Genomic DNA, 18,830 nt, shown 5'->3' with positions numbered 1-18,830 from the left:
TGCAAAGTGACCACCATCATACATGCACATGACTTCACTCGTATTCTGGAAAGGACAAACCTTAGGCAACATATGTTTAGTGAAAGGGAAGAGTAATCGGAGTGGAAGACGATATTTTAAAGCTCCCCAATATGCTATTGAATTAGACGTGCGTGGCAAATGCACGATTACTAGTTCTCTTAAGTTGGTAACTGCATCATTGGTTTCAATAATTAACCGTCATCCACTTGAACTGTTACGTAAAACTTTTTGTAGAATATTTACATAGGAATAGCTTTGCTCATACAAAATTAGTATAGGTAAGGGTAAAGAAATTTCAGAAACCCTACTTTTACAAAAACTTAGAGAGGGACAGTAACCACCTCGAGCTAGACATGGGAATAACCCTCATTGGATTGTACTAGTGCGTAAGATTTTTTTTTTTTGAGATGTAGTGCGTAAGATTGTAGAGGTGTTATGTAAGGATAGCATCGCGCAAGGAATTTCCTCACGCCCCCGGCCCCGGCCTTCAGTTGTAGTGGACCAGTTGAAGCATAGCCGAGCCTTCGACCTATTAGAGCAACTCTAGCCGATCCAAGCCAACGCTTTTTGTGGGTTTTCCAATTGATGATTTCGGCCACCCACGTCCCCCACACCCGCTGCCGGACGCGAGGTACTTCCTATGTGACCGTGACGGCGCGGGGAGATCGGGGAAGCCGGTCTGATGGGGCCACAGCGTCGCGGCGGCGGCGGCTTGAGGACGCGCATGCACTGTGCTCATGGTGGCGCGGATCCGCGCTGCGGATGGACGGCAAGGACCGGCGGCCACGGGATCCGGTCATGGCGGCAACGGTGGGGGTGCAGGAACGGCAGGGGATTCGCCGACGGCGGGGATTGGGGAGAAGAAGAGGCAGAGGAGGCGTGGGGAGTTTTACTCCAAGGCCGAACGGTGGAGTAAATTTACTCGCCGGATAAGCGGTGGAGTAAATTTTATACTCTTCTATCTATGGGTTTAGAAGATCGGATAGGTCTTGGTTAGAGGAGTAAAAACTAGATTTTTACTTCTCTAACTAGTAGCTTTTTAGGGGATCGGTTAGAGTTGGGTTTAGTCCCTTCGCCTGCGGAGCTTGCGAGGTTGCTGGGACCTTTCTTAGTACTGGATTACAGCGGATCGGTAAGGTAGTACTACTGGTCCCGCTCCTCTCGTCCTCCCGCTAGGGTTTCCCCTCGCCGCCGCCGGCCGCCGGCGCGGGCGCCCCAGCGCCTCCCCCGCCCCACTCCCCCTCCCCTCCTCCTCCCCGTACCCCCCCCCCCCCCCCGCGTCGCCCCCCGAGCGGGGCGACCGAGGCAGCTCCCCTACCGCGCCGCCTAGTCCGCCCCGTATCTCCTCTTCCTGCCGCTGCCGCCGGCCGGTGCGGTCGGGCGCTGCCCGCTCGACGCCGTGGCCTGGCTGGCGGTGGCGGCCCCCTGCTCTTCCCCGGCGCGGATTCTCGGCTCGGGCGGCGTTTCCGGCGGCGGTGTTCCTTGGCCTACGGCGGCCCAGCGGCCTGGTGGCGGCTGGCGGCGACCTGTTGCGGTGGTGGCGACGCCCTTTGGCGGCGGGGCGGCGGGATGGCGCAGGTCGGCCGGCGGCGCGATCCCAACCTAGATCTGGGCCCTATGGGCCCCATCTGGGTCCTAGCGGGCCGGTCTTGGTGTTGCCTCGCTGCTCTCTGCGCGGTGATGAGGTGGATCGGCTCGGACGGCGGACAGATGCGCCGTTGGCACGTCTTCTGCAGCGCGAAGGCGGGGGCTTTACGAGCATTTGAGCGCCCGGCCGGACCTGTGTGCCCACGGGTTTGGTTTGCCCCTGCTATTGCGTCCGGTCGGTTACCGTCGTTGACGGTGGAGATTGCGCCCTCCCGCGTACCGACGGTGCTGCTGCCCTAGTCCCGGCTCCTCCTCATTGTTGTGCAGACCCTACTTCGTGGTGCCGTGGTGAGACGGCGTCGAAGCTTCAAGTCCGTGTTGGCGCAGGGTGGTGGTCGGTTTGATGGCGCGCTCCGGAGCGCCTGAGGGGTGGGTTGGGATCGGGAGAAATCCCTGTCGGCTTGGCCCACACCGGCGTGGCGGCGCTTGCGGGTGTCGTCAGTCCTTCCTGTGACGACCCCGGCTTAATCGTGCACTAACCATACACGCAAATGCACACGATCAAGCCTAGGACTCACTTGAAGATATCACAACACAACTCTAAAACATAAATAAAGTCATACAAGCTTTATATTACAAGCCAGGGCCTCGAGGGCTCGAATACATAAGCTCGATGGCATACAAGCGTCAGCGGAAGCATCAGAATCTGAGTACAGACTATTACATAGAGAGAGAGATAAGCCTTTAGAAGGCGGGGTAAAATAAAAGCTACGATCGAAAGGCGAAGGCCTCCTGCCCTGGACCCTCCGATCCTACTCCTGGTCGTCCGTCGGCTCCTCGTAGAAGTACTCGTCGGGAGGGTAGTAGTAGTAGCCGTAGTCGTCGACTGGGGCGGCAGTCTCAGGGGCTCCGTCGTCTGTCGGCATCGAAAGAATATGGGGGAAAAAGAAAGTAAAGCAAACGTGAGTACTCATCCGAAGTACTCAACAAGCAAGGATCTACACTATAAATGCAACATTTTCAAGGAAGGGCTGTATATGTGGACTGAGCTGCAGAAATGCCAGAATAGAGGGGGAAAACCTAGTCCTATCGAAGACCGGCATCTTCAGCATCTTCAGTCTTGCAGCATAGAAGAGAGTAGAGTAACATAATGTAAAGTAGTGGTAGTATCATCAACCTCGGCCTGAGATCCTTTCTCGACTCCCTGCGAGAAAGCAATCCCAGAGCCCTAGTATCCATTTCTCATCACATCATCAAGTTCTAGTTGTACCGAACGGGATACAACTCCGAGTGTCCGTTACCGTAGGACAGGCTATCGATAGAAGATTCTTCCCTGCAGGGGTGCACCAACTTACCCACCACGCTTGCTTAACTCCGGCCGGACACACTTTACTGGGTCATGCCCGCCCTCGGCCAAACAATATGCCGCGAGGATGTTTTGGAAGCAAACCTAGCAACCCCTTATACAAGTGCAGTTGCGTTCCCAGTCCAATCCAAAACGGGCCGCTCCTCGCTGACGTCAATTAAGCTCCGGTTGAAGTATACGACGCAGAACGCCCATACTATGCCCACGTGATGGTTAGTGCTATCGGGCCAGAGGCCCCTCGGATCAAATATCGAAACCGCTCGTGGATTAGGAGCGCGCGGTAACGAGCAGAGACTCACGATCGATGTGACCCCGTCGCCCCGTCTCGAGGACTTGTGGCAAGGGCTAAGAATGCCCGGCCACGCCTCGTCATTATCTCGCGGGCACCTCTCAGGTCAACCCATCTCCACATCACTTCGCATATCAGCTCGCGCGGGTACCCCTCAGGGCCGACCCGTCTTTAGTATCATGGTTTAATGTCAAGTCTCAGTAACCAATGTAACTGTGTGTCTGACACCAAGGGGAACCCTGAGGAGTCACCCTCGACGGAATTCCACCTGATGTTGTCGTCAAGGTGAACGGAAGAGGATTCACCCTCGAAGTCCACACTTGAGAAGTTGCAAGATGGCGTCGCTATCGGGGGGTGGTGTAGGAGGATTCACCCTCGCTTACCACGACCGACTAGATAACCTACAAGGTTAACATCAAACGTGCTGAAGAGGAGTCACCCTCGGCACGTGACGGTAACCCATTAGTGTCGAGCAACTTAGGGGGAAGTGACGTGCGGTGCCCGGGTCTGATCTTCGATCCCGTTGCACGGGTCTTCAGAGAGTCCAGCGGGTCAGTTGGGACAAGTGGATCTCTCATCAGGCTCTACCCAACCTAAACTAAGCAGTTTAGGATAAGCAGTAGGTAACAGCAGGTTACAATAAACATGCTATGCATCAGAATAGGTAAAGCAGTAGCAGCAGCGATTCTAGTGCAAGCATGAGAGAGAAGAGAATGGGCGATACCGGAATGCTCAAAATGGGGGTGCTTGCCTGTCTGCTCGGCGGCAAGGGCAAGGTCGTCAACTGCGTCGTCTGGCTCCTGAGCAGCGTCGACCTCGGGAGCTACGTCGACGTCGTTGTCTACCGAGAGAGAAGAGGGGGAAGAAACAAATAAATACATAGCAACAAATGCATGACAATACGATACGCGATGCTAGAGGTGGCCTATCGTAGTGCTACATGACACCGGTGAAGGAGGAGAACATCCGGGAATGTTTTCCCGAAGTTTGGCCTTTCCGGACAGATGAAATGGAGGGGTATGGTTGCATGTTCAGGTAGTTAGAGGCATGAGACAGATAAACGGAGAGCGCATTTGGATTCGTCTCATCGTTCTGAGCAACTTTCATGTATAAAGTTTTTCCATCGGAGTTACGGTTTATTTTATATAATTTTTCAAAAATTAAAGCATTTTCTCGATTTTTTTATATTAACAGAGTTGACCCGAAAAGGGAAATGACGTCAGCATGACGTGGGCATGGCATCAGCGGCCAACAGGAGGCGTTCACTGGTCAAATCTGACCTGTGGGCCCAGTGGGACCAACTGGTCAGTGACTCAGGGCTTAATAGAGAATCAATTAAACTATCAGCAGCTAATTAAGGATGTGGGCCCCACATGTCAGTGTCTATGTTAATTAATAGATTAATTTTAAAACTTAATTAGTTTAATTAACGCACGGGCGCACTGGTCAGTAACAGGGGATGAACAGTGCTGCGCATTGACCCGGTCAACAAAGTCAAACGCGCTGCGGGGCCCGCTGTCAGCGTCTACGGGTGGACGCCACCACTTGCCACGTCGGAGAGGTCGCCGGAACGCGCCGGCGAGCGCTCCGCGGCGGCTGGCTCGCCGGAGAGGCTCGAATTTTCGCCACAGCACACCAAATCGCACGATTCCACTTGCGTTCGGAAGCTGGCGCTCGCGCGCGTCGTGGGGTGGCAAAGGTTTCGCCGGAGGTGACCTAAATCGGCGGCGGTGTCGACCGTGGCGGACGCCGGAATTCGGGTGCTGGCGGCTACGGCGAAATGGGGTATAACAAGCGACGCGGGGAGCGGCGTTAGGCGCCTACGAGCTCCATGAGCTCCACCACGAGCTCGGACGCGAGCTCGGACTACGGTGGTCACGGCGGCGAGCTCGTTTTCGGTAATGGGCACGGCCATGTCGAGGCCGGCGGCTGCGAGCACGGAAATAAGCAGGGGAGTGAGGGGAGAAGGAGAGGAGCTCACAGCGAGGTCGCGCAGTAGCTCAGCGTGCTCGGGGAGGCGCCGGAGTTGACGGGGCGTTCGCGGCGATCTCGCCGGCCCGAGGAACAAGAAGACGACGTAGGCGAGGGTGAAGCGGCTCCCGGCTCTGATTCGGAGTCGCAGACGAGGTGGCGGAGCTCAGCGAACCTCCTGGACACGGCCACGGCGTTCGGGGCCGCCGGTGGCCGCAGTGGTGACGACGACGCGTCGGCGGTGGGCTAGGGAAATGGGGAAGGAGAGGGAGCCGAGCGAGGGAGACGAGGGGGAGAGTGAGGAGAGAGGCCAGGGGGGAAGAACGAGGGGGAGTCCTTATCCCCTCGCTGGCCGCGGCGTCGCGGTGTCGTCGTCTGGCCGGAGCGCGCGCGGCGGCCACAGGGGCATCGACACGGAGGGAGAAAGGTAGGTGGGGTGGGCTGGGCCGTCTCTGGGCCTATACAGGTAAGTGCACAGTAGGTCCTTTCATTACTTTTTGTTTTTCTTTTCTGTTATTTCTTTTAGCCACTGTTTGCATTTATTTAAGCTACTAAAAGACATTTTTAAAATGTGGGACTGGGTTCAAATATTAACATGCAATATTAGCTAACACTAGAAAGTGGTTTGGGCAACTTGTAGTTCCATAAGAAATTTTAATAAAAGACTTGGCACTTTTTATTACTGTTTTGAGGTGGTTTCAGGATGTTTGAGTCATTTAAGTAATTCAATTAATATTAATTATATTTTGACACTTGCTTCTGGATTATTCTAAATATTATGAACATTTTAGTTCTGCAATTTGAAGAAATATTTAGTTGACATGAAATTTGAATTGGAAACTGACTTTGATTTTGGACAAGTGGCAGATTAGCTTAGTGATCATGATGACAGGGCAACTTAATTAGCTTAATGACAGGGTTAAGATCTGGGGATGTTACACTTCCTGGAGGGCGTCGGGGCGACCCTTCCTATCCCCTCGCCGCGTACCAGGGGAAACCCTTCGCAGCAACGTCATCGTCGTCGCATCCCTTCTTGGAGGTGTTGCTTGGTGCCGGCATTCCGGAGTCGTGGAGCTTGGTGGGAGTTCTCCGGTGGGCGCAGTGGTCGCGGGGCTTCTTTGTTTTTTCGTTGATCCGCCGCTCTTGGCATTTGTTTCTTTTTTTGTTTTCTCTTCCTTTTCTTTTGGGCGTGACCGTGCTGTTTCCGCCCCAGCACTTATCGTTCGCTGTATCGTGGTGGTTGCTTTGTAATACAAAGCGGGGGAAAACCCTTTCTCGGACATTTCTTAGTACTGGTCGCTGCCTCCTGCATGTACGAACCATACATTTGCCACGAAATTTCAGCTGTGCAACCAAAGTCATGGATCGATCATCATTAATTAATTGTTGCACCCATGGATTTTCGTACGTAGCTATCTGAACCGCCGCCGCACATTGGCCGCGCAAGTACAGCGGAAAAGCTTACAAAGCGCAGGATGGCGACCACGCATCATCCTGGCGCGACGTCGTACGCCCTCGTTGACGCGCTCGCACTCGTCGATCCACTCGCTGTAGACGTCGATGGGCTCGGTGAGGGCGTCCGGCACGGTGGAGTAGCTCTCCAGGCAGACGTAGCACGACGCGGTGGCGATCTTGATGTCGAGCTCGATGGTGCACTCGACGGCGGCGGCGTGGCTGCAGAAGGCCGTCTCCAGCTTCTCCACCTTCTTCCGCGGCGCCGCCTTGGACCTCGCCGACTTCCGCTTGCCCATGGCTTTTTAGGATCTACTCTATCGCCGTGTGGCTAGATTTGCATCTCGCATTTGCAGTGCCGTCGGCAAGGGCCAAGTACTAATTCGGACGTGGGATGTGCTCCAATCCTAGTCTCTCTCAACCCGCCGTCGCCATCGATCCCCGCCTCGTTGACGCCGCCTGCACTTCCAGGTAATCACCCTTTCTTCCTCACTCTTCAACCCGGCGACACCACTGAGGCAGGGCACCGGCGTTCCGATTGTTAGACTGTATCTGTATAGGTAGACTTGTTTATAGGTAGATTTGTATATACACCTTGTATATTGTATCCTTTGATATTTATATATAATGAGATAGCCGCACCCCCTTGAGGTGTCGAGCAGTTGCCAAATCTTATGTTTTACATGGTATCAGATTAGGTTACGATGTCTTCCGCTGCCGCCGCCGCCACCGCCGCCGTCGCGCCGACCTCTGTCGCCGCTCCCGCCGCCGCGGTGCCGGCCCTTGCTCCTGTGTCACCGTTCCTCGCCTCGCGGCCTCTTGCGATGGCCTACGGTGCTCCTCCGTCGCCCAGGTCCCCGATCGGATCGGGTGTTCAAGGCGATCGCGCTGCCTCGCCGAGGGTTGCGGTGCCCTCTAGTGCTGATCTTCCTGCCGGCGGCGTCTCTGCGCTGATTGGGCCGCCGCCATCGTCGTCCTGGCTGGCGCCGCACTACGGTGCGCCGCCCCCACAGCAACCCTACGGCGCCCCGCCGCCACCCTACGGTGCGCCTCCGCCGCACCACTACGGTGCGCCGCCGACGAACCCCTACCCGGCGCCGCCCCAACCCTACCCGGCGCCCCCGCCGAACCCCTACTCGACGCCGCTCCAACCCTACCCGGCGCCATCTTAGCAGCCACAAGAGGCTGCGGCTGCCTCGCAGTATGGGGCTTTGGTCGCGACATCCTACAGCCCCTTGGTGGCTGGTTCCCCTGGATCCTACCCGCCCTACTCGGTGCCTGCTGCGCATCCCGGGGCGGTCCCGTCGATGGGTCTGTATGCACCGCCGCACGCTCACGCTGATCCGGCCACGGTGCCGTCGCCGTTTTACTTCTCGCATCTGCTGCCGGTGAAGCTCGCGTCGGACAACTACTTGTCCTGGCGTGCCCAGGTGCTGCCTCTTCTGCGGAGCCGTTATCTGGAGGGCTACGTTGACGGATCCATCCCGTGTCCGCCCCCTCATCACCCGGCGTATCACACATGGGTGGCTCAGGATCAGGCCATCCTCTCCGCCATCCAGTCCTCGCTCACCCCGAGCGTCTCGTCGCTGGTCATCTTCGCCGCTACGTTCCGGGAGGCGTGGGCGGCGCTTCACACCAGCTTCGCCTCTCAGTCTCAGGCGCGTGCTCACTCTATACACACCGAGCTGGGTGAGACTAAGCTTGGTGACCTCAGCATCACGGACTACTTCAACAAGATGTAGGGTCTCGCCGACACGTTGGCCTCAGTTGGCCAGTCGCTGCAGGATGAGGAGTTCACCACCTTCGTGCTTAACGGGCTTAATGATGATTATGACAATCTCGTTGAGAATGTGCATGGCCGTGATGATCCGCTCCCACCTCGTGAGCTCTATGCACGACTCCTTGGTCGTGAACAGCACTTTAAGGCAAGCCGCGTCTCCCCCGGTTTCGCCTCCGCCAATGTCGCGACTCGTGGCAAACCCCCGCGGTCATCATCTTCAGGTGGCAGACCGGCGCCGTCTTCACAACCGGCCTCGCGGGGCAATGCTCCGACCATCACGGGCGGTAACCGGCCGGTGGCGTGTTGTTCTTCTTGCGGTGCTCCGCAGGCCTGCCAGCTGTGTGGCATTGAGCGCCACATTGCCTCACGCTGTCATCGTCGCTACAAGCAAGACTTTCTGGGCCTCGGCAACAATGGCAAAGGGAACGACAAGCAGGCCGCCGCCGTGGTGACGAGTCATGATCATGGCCGCACTCCGTCTTACTCTATTGACCCTACATGGTACATGGACACGGGAGCTACGAACCATCTCACCAACGACATGGGCAAGCTCTCCACTCAGGAGCCATATCGTGGCCATGATCAGGTGCACACCGCCAATGGAGCAGGTATGCGCATCTCCCATGTTGGTCAGGCATCACTTCTTGCACACAATTCCGGAAAACTGCATCTTTCTAATGTTCTTCGTATTCCCACTGCTTCGCGTAGTTTGTTGTCTGTTCCACAACTTACTCATGATAATAATGTCCTTGCTGAGTTTCACCCTTTTCGTTTCTTTATCAAGGATTGGGACACGAGGGCCATTCTGCTTAGCGGTCGTCTTCGCGGTGGCTTGTACGCACTTGATGCGCCAACCGCACCTCCTATGTAGTTTTCTCCTCAGGCGTTCAGCGGTGTTCGTGTGTCATCTACGCATTGGCATGTGCGCCTTGGTCATCCTGCTGCTCCTATAGTTCGTCATGTGTTGCATCGCCATGAACTACCAGTTGTGTCAAATAAAACTGCTGAAACTATTTGTGATGCCTGTCAGCAGGGCAAGAGTCATCAACTTCCGTTTTCAGAGTCTAGTCGTGTTGTGAAACATCCTCTTGAGCTTGTGTTTTCTGATGTATGGGGTCATGCCCAAACGTCTGTCAGTGGCCACAATTATTATGTCAGTTTCATTGATGCTTATAGTCGGTTTACTTGGCTTTATCTTATTAAGAAAACGTCTGATGTGTTTGATGTTTTTATACAGTTTCAAGCACATGTCGAGCGTCTCCTTAGCCAGAAAATTATTCATGTTCAAACCGACTGTGGGGGTGAATATTACAACCTCAACTCGTTTTTTAACAAACTTGGGATCACACATCGTGTGTCTTGTCCTCATACACATCAGCAGAATGGGACAGCTGAACGTAAGCATCGTCATCTTGTAGAAACTGGCATTACTTTATTAGCTCATGCCTCCGTTCCTTTTAGGTTGCAGAGTGATGCTTTCTCCACTGCCTGTTTTTTGATTAATAGGCTGCCCTCACGACTACTGAATATGAAAACTCCACTTGAACTCTTGCTCAATGAAATCCCAGACTACACCTTTCTCAAAGTCTTCGGGTGTGCATGTTGGCCTCATTTGCGTCCGTATAACAAACATAAGCTAGAGTTTCGGTCAAAAAAGTGTGTTTTCCTTGGGTATAGTTCCCTTCACAAAGGGTACAAATGCCTACATGTTCCCACCAATCGCGTCTACATTTCTCGTGACGTTGTATTTGATGAGAATGTGTTCCCCTTTCATGCTCTTCCGAACAACCCTATCACCCCTCTGCCAGACGTTTATTCTACTACACCTTCGCCTGATCAATTTGTGGATGTTGCAAATGCTCCTGTGTTGCTTCCTAACCATGTTACAGGTGTTGGACGTGGTGCTCGTCTTGAGCTCCTTGAGGAACAGGAATCGACGGATGCCCCGGATCTGGACGTCGATCTCATGCATGGGGCATGCATACCGGGCGGCACCCATCAACCCGCGGGAGCTGCACCCGCAGCCGCCTCGCGGGCATCGCCCTCGCCTACCTCGCGGGCGTCCCACGCGCCTGCCTCGCGGGCGTCCCCCGCGCCTGCCTCGGTGGTGGCCTCTCCTGGGCCGGCCGCTTCCTCGCCTCGCCCAGGGACTGCCTCGCCTGAGCCGGCTCCGGCTCCTGATGGGCCGGCCTCGCAGGGCCCAACACCGCCTGTCTCTCCGGTGCCAGCAGGCTCTGGCGCGAGTCCGGGTGGCTCGGCATCGCCTCTGTCGTCGCCTGCGTCGAGCCCGGCGTTGCAACCACCTGCTGCTGCTCCTCGACCTCGCACACGCAGCCAGACAGGGGTTTTCCAGCCAAAGATCCGTACCGATGGGACTGTCGCGTGGCTCGCCACTTGCATGGCTCATGCTGCTGAGGATCCTACTGCTGAGCCTCGCCACTTTCAGGCTGCACTGAGCATTCCTCACTGGCGTGCCGCGATGGAATAGGAGTTTCAGGCGTTGCTGAAGAATGACACTTGGCAGCTTGTTCCTCCAGTATCTGGGATCAACATCATTGATTCTAAATGGGTGTTTAAAGTCAAGAGACATGCTGATGGCTCCATTGAAAACTACAAAGCAAGGCTAGTTGCTAAGGGTTTCAAACAGAGGTATGGTCTTGATTATGAAGACACATTCAGTCCAGTTATCAAGCCCACTACCATTCGTTTGCTGCTGTCTCTTGTTGTTACTTGAGGATGGTTTCTTCGTCAACTTGATGTGCAGAATGCTTTCTTGCATGGCGTCCTGGAGGAGGAGGTTTATATGCGTCAGCCGCCAGGGTTTGTGGATTCTGCACATCCTCACCATCTCTGTCGTCTTGTTAAGGTGCTCTATGGGCTCAAGCAGGCTCCCCGTGCATGGCATGCACGTCTCGGCTATGTTCTGCGCGTGCTTGGGTTTATTCCCTCCACTGCTGACACATCGCTGTTTCTTCTTCAGCGACCTGAGGTTACGATGTATTTACTGGTCTATGTTGACGATATCATAGTCATCAGCTCCTCAGATGCTGCTGCAGATCGTCTAATGGCTGCTTTGAGTGGTGATTTTGCTGTCAAGGATCTAGGTGCTCTGCGCTTCTTCCTTGGACTGGAGGTTTCACGCTCTTCTGCTGGGTTAACTCTTACTCAGAAGAAGTATTCTCTGGACTTGTTGCGTCGTGCCGGCATGCTGAAGTGTAAACCTGCCAGTACTCCGATGTCTGCCACTGATCGGTTGTCTACTCTTGATGGAGACCCTCTTTCACCTAATGATGCTACTGAATACCGCAGTCTTGTTGGAGTTCTGCAGTATCTTACTATCACTAGACCAGATGTCTCTTACGCAGTCAACCGTGTCTGTCAGTTTCTCCATGCACCGAGGACATCTCATTGGTCAGCTGTGAAGCGTATCCTGCGTTATATCTGTCTCACTGCTTCTTATGGTTTGCTCCTCCAACCTGCGTCGTCTTATGAGATCTCAGCCTTTTCAGATGCAGACTGGGTTGGTAGTCCTGATGACCGGCGATCCACGGGGGGGGGGGGGGGGGGGGGGGGGTATGCAGTGTTTCTTGGTTCTAACTTGATTGCTTGGAATGCTTGCAAGCAGGCTACGGTGTCTCGCAGCAGTACGGAAGCTGAGTACAAAGCAGTGGTTGATGCGACTGCTGAGATCATTTGGATTCAGTCCTTGTTGAGAGGGTTGAGAGTCTCTTCAGCTCATCCTCCGGTACTTTGGTGTGATAACATTGGTGCTACATATTTGTCATCTAATCCGGTGTTTCATGCTCGGACAAAACACATTGAGGTTGACTATCACTTCGTTCGAGAACGTGTTGCACAGAAGCTACTTAGCATCAAGTTCATCTCATCAAAGGATCAACTTGCTGACATCTTCACAAAGCCTCTTCCACAACCACAGTTTGTAGGCTGCAGGCGCAATCTTAACTTAGTTTGTACTTCATGCCACAGTTAAGATTGAGGGAGGGTGCTAGACTGTATCTGTATACGTAGACTTGTTTATACGTAGACTTGTATATTGTACCCTTTGATACTTACATATAATGAGATAGCCGCACCCCCTTGAGGTGTCGAGCAGTTGCCAAATCTTATGTTTTACACCGATCAGGCCATAAAATATATATAAGTCAGGGTCGTTGGTACAAGCAGTGGCGGAGACAGGCCCCACACAGCCCGGGCGGCTGCCTGGGGCGTGATGGTTGTTTGCTTTGTTGACTGTAGCGATTATTGTACGTATAATACTACAGTAAGCTACAGTGAACGAAGGCTGCCTGGGGCTTGCCTAATTCCTGGCGCCGCCGCTGGCAGTGGCGGAGACAGGCCCCAGGAAGCCCGGGTGGTTGCCTGGGGCGTGATGGTTGTTTGCTTCGTTGATTGTAGCGATTATTGTACGTATAATGCTACAGTAAGGTACAGTGAACGAAGGCTTGCCTAATTCCTGGCGCCGCCGCTGGGTACAAGGCGCGGCTCCGCGTCTGCGCGCATGCTTGGTTTCGTCAAACAATTGAGCAAAGTTACAGTGACCGCTAATTGGCTAAGCAATTTGGTGCATGGGCTCTTTTCAGGCTTCACAACGTACAAAAGCATAACAAACAGATTAATGTGAGATTTATAATAGTACTTTCCATTTAGATCACTAAAATAGTGGTCTAAACGATCTTATATTTCTTTGCAGAGAAAGTATATAACTAGTAAACTGTATATGGACATTAGTACTTGAATAGTTGTAGGAGAAAGTTAGGTGGGGAAACGTATATTTTTAGCGTCAAAGATGAACGACCTGTGCCGTACGATCCGCATCTCGCGCTTGATATGCTCGCGGCGTTTTTTACTCTAGTACTCAGTATAAAATATACGTTGGAATGCCAGTGATATTTTGCTAAATACCAGTGGCATGTCCCATAGCTTGAACGCCAGACAATGCCTGCTAACAGTGGCATATGCCTTTTTTTTCAGACGCCGCTGGTATTTTCTGAAAGGCCAGTGCTAACCGCCTAAATTTGGGCTGATCACCACACAGGCGTTCGATGCGTGCACATATTGTCGTTGGATCGGGGCTTCTCATGTTGTTTTTTTCTTAAAAAAAACAAATCTGACGAAGCCAGAAAAGGAGCAGCGGCGCCGCCGGCACTCGCCATGAACGGGAGAACGACTAACCTCGAAGCACCACCTCCCACGCCGCCGGTTCACCGTCCGCAACGCCGGTCGCCGCCCTCGCCGGTGGTCGCCGCCTCCCATGTGTTTCTCGTCAGCTCCGCGGATGCAACACTGTGCACCCGTTGGTTGCGGGCAAAAAAATGGTGACGGTCGCAACTCCGATTAACGACGGGCGCAACTCCTGCTGCGGCGGTCGCCAGCCGCAGCGCCCATAGACAAGCTCGCGGTGTACCTCCCTAGGTTGCTAGTTGCAGCAAAACCTCCCGCCGGTCGTAGCAAACGCCGACTATGGTTGCAACAAAATAAACTTGTCATTGTCGCCACCACTCACCGCCGCAGCAATTCGGCTCGCTGGTTCCACAAATTTGAGCCCCAGTTCCAGCGAAATATTCCTCGCCGCTAAGCCATCACATGTAGCTGCATTGCCGGCTGCAGCTCGCCGTGCTGCTGGATGTAGCAAAGCACGACATTGGATGTAGCAGGGCGTGATGCTAGTTGTAGTAAAAATCACGATGCTGTTGCGCAATGGAAGCAAAACGAGACTCGATTGTAGCAAAACACCGCGACACCGTTTTTGCGCAATGAAGCAAAATGCAGTGCCGGTTGTAGCAGCGTGGGAACCGGTTGTAGCATTTTGTGATGCTAGTTGTAGCATGTAGCAAAAACCATGACATGGGGCGTTCAGAGAAAACCCTGCCCCGTCCTCGCCACCTGTGGCCACCAAGCTCGCCGTTTATGGCTGTATTCCCCTCCTTGGACACTGTTGCAGCTCTCAAATCCATGGTGTGCGGTGTGGGTTGCGGGAGTGTTGGGGAAGAAGAGATGGCGTTTTGGGTAAGAAAAGAGAAAAAACAAATGGATGGCAACTACCGCTGAGCAGATTAGGGTGGAAGTGTGTGGGGCCACGTGGCTCCCTATACAATCGCTAGAACAGGCAGGCACCGCAGGATCTGCCTGCATCCGACGACACGTGCTCGGCCGGTTGAAGCTTCGGCCGGACAGCCGTATTGAATCGTTTCCCTTTCTGAAAATACGAGCAGCTTCAAATTGTGAGCCACACCACTAACTTACTACACCTATAAGGGTCTTTCTACTAACGAATCCTACGTTATATGTCATACTCCTTAACCTAATCAAGGTTACATATTTTACTTTGTGACAGCATCTCCAACAGCTAACCTATTTTAGGGAAGCAAAAAACAGCCGGAGCCAACTTTAGGGTACAAAAAATTGCATTTTTTGGCATGAAAAAGTGACGTCTCCAACAACTGCCCTAAAATAGGGCACCGAAACATTGAAACTTCTTTTTTGTTTTTGCAACTACAAACTTCGATTCAAACTTAAACATGGCAAAGTTTAAACATACGAACATCCAAACATTCTAACTAAAATTAGTACAAACATTCAAACTACTACAAACATCCAAACAAACTAAACTACTTCGTCTTATTCTTTGTCGGAACCCTCACGGTCAAGTTCGTCTAGTCAATGTCGGAACCCTCGTCAGACCCGACCTTGGTCAGGAAGGCCCTGTCTCATCATCATTCTTATGTTTCTCGAGCTCCTGGTCCCTCTTCCAGTACCACTCTGCCTTGTACTTGACATACTAGAGGTGCTCCCCCACGACCTCACCATCCTCTGCTCATTAGTCTCCTAGTTGTTCACTCGCTCGTCGGAAATAATACGGGTCTCCGGCTTGGCCGGTTGGGACACAATTGTCACCGGCGGCCCAACGAACTCCACCTTGACCCGGGACTGCACCTTCGGGAAGTTGAGCTTCAAGCGTGACAGGACGATCGCGATGTTGTAGGCACGCGCCGCTTCATCCTCAAACTCAAAAGTTTCAAGCCAGTACCGCCAGCTTCTTCTGGAACTCGACGCCGTACCGCAAGATGGAGCACATGTAGAAGCTAAGCAAGGGGCAAAAATGATTCAAAACTAGATGGAAAGAGTGGTGCGGGCTCTATGCGTCGCCACTGAACCCATCTCCGCGGACGTGCCAAGCCCAGATGGGGACGATGTAAACGGGTGCCTGCGAGCCCTTGAGATCACACTTGTTGGGGAACGTAGTCATTTCAAAAAAATTCCTACGCACACACAGGATCATGGTGATGCATAGCAACGAGAGGGGAGAGTGTTGTCCACGTACCCTCGTAGACCGAAAGCGGAAGCGTTAGCACAACGCGGTTGATGTATTCGTACGTCTTCACGAGTTCAGCACACGTTCAGTCCGATGACGTCCCTCGAACTCCGATCCAGCCGAGTGTTGAGGGAGAGTTTTGTCAGCACGACGGTGTGGTGACGATGATGATGTTCTACCGACGCAGGGCTTCGCCTAAGCACCGCCACAGTATTATCGAGGTGGACTATGGTGGAGGGGGGCACCGCACACGGCTAAAAGATCAAACGATCAATTGTTCTGTCCTTGGGGTGCCCCCCTGCCCCCATATATAAAGGAGCAAGGGGGGAGGTGCGGCCGGCCAAGGAGGAGGCGCGCCAGGAGGAGTCCTACTCCCACCGGGAGTAGGACTCCCTCCCTTCCTTGTTGGAATAGGAGAAGGGGGAAAGAGGTGGAGGAGAGGAAGGAAAGGGGGGGCGCCGCCCCCCTCTCCTTGTCCTATTCGGACTAGGGGGGAGGGGCGCATGGCCCTTGCCCTGGCCGCCTCTCCTCATCTCCACTAAGGCCCACTATGGCCCATTAACCCCCGGGGGGTTCCGGTAACCCCTCAGGTACTCCGGTAAAATCCCGATTTCACCCGGAACACTTCCGATATCCAAATATAGGCTTCCAATATATCAATCTTCATGTCTCGACCATTTTGAGACTCCTCGTCATGTCCGTGATCACATCCGGGACTCCGAACAACCTTCGGTACATCAAAACATATAAACTCATAATATAACTGTCATCGAAACTTTAAGCGTGCGGACCCTACGGGTTTGAGAACTATGTAGACATGACCGAGACACGTCTCCGGTCAATAACCAATAGCGGAACCTGGATGCTGATATTGGCTCCCACATATTCTACGAAGATCTTTATAGGTCAGACCGCATAACAACATACGTTGTTCCCTTTGTCATCGGTATGTTACTTGCCCGAGATTCGATCGTCGGTATCTCAATACCTAGTTCAATCTCGTTACCGGCAAGTCTCTTTACTTGTTCCGTAATACATCATCCCGCAACTAACTCATTAGTTATAATGCTTGCAAGGCTTATAGTGATGTGCATTACTGAGTGGGCCCAGAGATACCTCTCCGACAATCGGAGTGACAAATCCTAATCTCGAAATACGCCAACCCAACAAGTACCTTCAGAGACACCTGTAGAGCACCTTTATAATCACCCAGTTACGTTGTGACGTTTGATAGCACACAAAGTGTTCCTCCGGTAAACGGGAGTTGCATAATCTCATAGTCATAGGAACATGTATAAGTCATGAAGAAAGCAATAGCAACATACTAAACGATCAAGTGCTAAGCTAACAGAATGGGTCAAGTCAGTCACATCATTCTCCTAATTATGTGATCCCGTTAATCAAATGACAACTCATGTCTATGGTTAGGAAACATAACCATCTTTAATTAACGAGCTAGTCAAGTAGAGGCATACTAGTGACACTCTGTTTGTCTATGTATTCACACATGTATTATGTTTCCGGTTAATACAATTCTAGCATGAATAATAAACATTTATTATGATATAAGGAAATAAATAATAACTTTATTATTGCCTCTAGGGCATATTTCCTTCAACACTACTGCAGGAATGCCTAGCAGTAGCGGGCGCAAAAATGCCAGTAGTGGCGGGTCAGGCTCCCAGGGCCGCCCACCACCAACCTCCCGCCACTTCCATAACTGCATCAGTGGCTGGCGCCCGCCCGCTACTGGTAGATAGTGTGCATTGGTGGGCGGACAGACTTGCCCGCCAGTGCTTTACTTTGAAGCAGTGGTGGGCCTGTTCCAGTGCCTGCCACTGAAAGCTTTGCTAGGCAAATTAAATATTCAGCCACGTCTGTGTTTTGCATGAATGTAAGATCATAATTTGCAATATGTTGCGATAAAAAATTACGATACATATTGTAGCATAGGTTAAACCACTAGCTAATTGTTATCAAGCAATAATATTATTAAAACATAAAGTAATAATATTTAGTACTTACGCAGTCCAATAAAAATAAGTGCATACAACATATATGTTCAATAAAGTGCTATATCTAGTCCCAGAAAGCAGTACATATATATACGACATCCTGATCACCACTGAAAGTACGTACTACGGTGATTGTTGGACATCGTACCACAGATAGATTTTGTTGCCGCCCGCATGACCCTCAAATTCGTGAAGAAAAAGTAAGAACGACTTGCCACCTTGCATCCCGAATTGTGTGGCAATGTCAATCCAATTTTGACCATGGAAATATGTTCTTCCTCCCTCGTTGGTGTGAGAGTGAGGGTCAAGGGAATGCCATTTTTGAACAACATCATGTCGAACTGAATTGTCCAGTCCTCATCGATGGCCAGGTTGGCCACACGCATGAACTCCTCCCTTCCCCAACAAGGGATACGCTAAGCATGATAAAAAAGAAAACATAAATTAGACAACTGTGGGCGAAATGGAAATTAACCAAACCACAAGCTATAACACTAATTAAATGGAACATACCGCCCACTCCATAAAGTCCTCGTGAAGATCGACACATATCTCATTGCAAGTTAGGTGAACTTTGAAACATGCACCTAGCCTCCTGTCGCCACAGAAGTGGCATCCTTCGTTCATTACCTACGTTCAAGTTAGGTGAATATTCATACGGATAAGACATAGATATACTAGAAGGATGTCAATTATGTAAAGGCTATGAATGGGCAGAAAAATTGGGCATGACTTGCGCTAAAAAAGTAAACATTGAGTGTATGAAATCTCGTGAAATGGAAATTAATCAACGTTTCATGATATTTTCTACACTCTTTTGAAGCCCTGTATTGTTGGAGCACTCCAAATAAATATGCATGTGAATATTCATACGGATAAGACATGAATAGAACAAAAGGCTACCAATATGTAAATATATTATACATCAACCAAATACACTCAATCTACCGGCTTTAGGAAAGTTGATCTCAAGAATAATAAAGTACAAGTGAGATCGCTTGATGTCTGTCCTCGGG

At 52.1% G+C, this 18,830-nt stretch overlaps 1 protein-coding gene and 1 long non-coding RNA gene across 2 annotated transcripts; both read right to left on the bottom strand.

Moving 5' to 3' along the window:
- Positions 1-2,209: 2,209 nt before the first annotated feature.
- Positions 2,210-5,573, bottom strand: LOC120966990 (uncharacterized). Its single transcript, XR_005761040.3, has 3 exons — positions 5,245-5,573; positions 3,988-4,104; positions 2,210-2,524 (listed from the first exon to the last, which is right to left on the bottom strand). It is a non-coding gene; the product is annotated as an uncharacterized lncRNA (long non-coding RNA).
- A 151-nt stretch (positions 5,574-5,724) lies between these two features.
- LOC109731930 (transcription elongation factor 1 homolog) lies at positions 5,725-6,985 on the bottom strand. Its single transcript, XM_040393581.1, has one exon. The coding sequence runs from the start codon at positions 6,983-6,985 to the stop codon at positions 6,647-6,649; it is 339 nt and encodes a 112-aa protein (XP_040249515.1). The 3' UTR covers positions 5,725-6,646.
- Positions 6,986-18,830: the final 11,845 nt, after the last annotated feature.

The sequence above is a fragment of the Aegilops tauschii genome, chromosome 1 (genome assembly GCF_002575655.3).
Source record: "Aegilops tauschii subsp. strangulata cultivar AL8/78 chromosome 1, Aet v6.0, whole genome shotgun sequence".
In the NCBI taxonomy this organism is placed as follows: domain Eukaryota; kingdom Viridiplantae; phylum Streptophyta; class Magnoliopsida; order Poales; family Poaceae; genus Aegilops; species Aegilops tauschii.
This window is presented reverse-complemented; position numbering and strand designations above follow the sequence as displayed.

Coding starts and splice junctions, on each gene's coding strand:
- LOC109731930 (XM_040393581.1), bottom strand. CDS start 6,985: ATGGGCAAGCGGAAGTCGGCGAGGTCCAAGGCGGCGCCGCGGAAGAAG.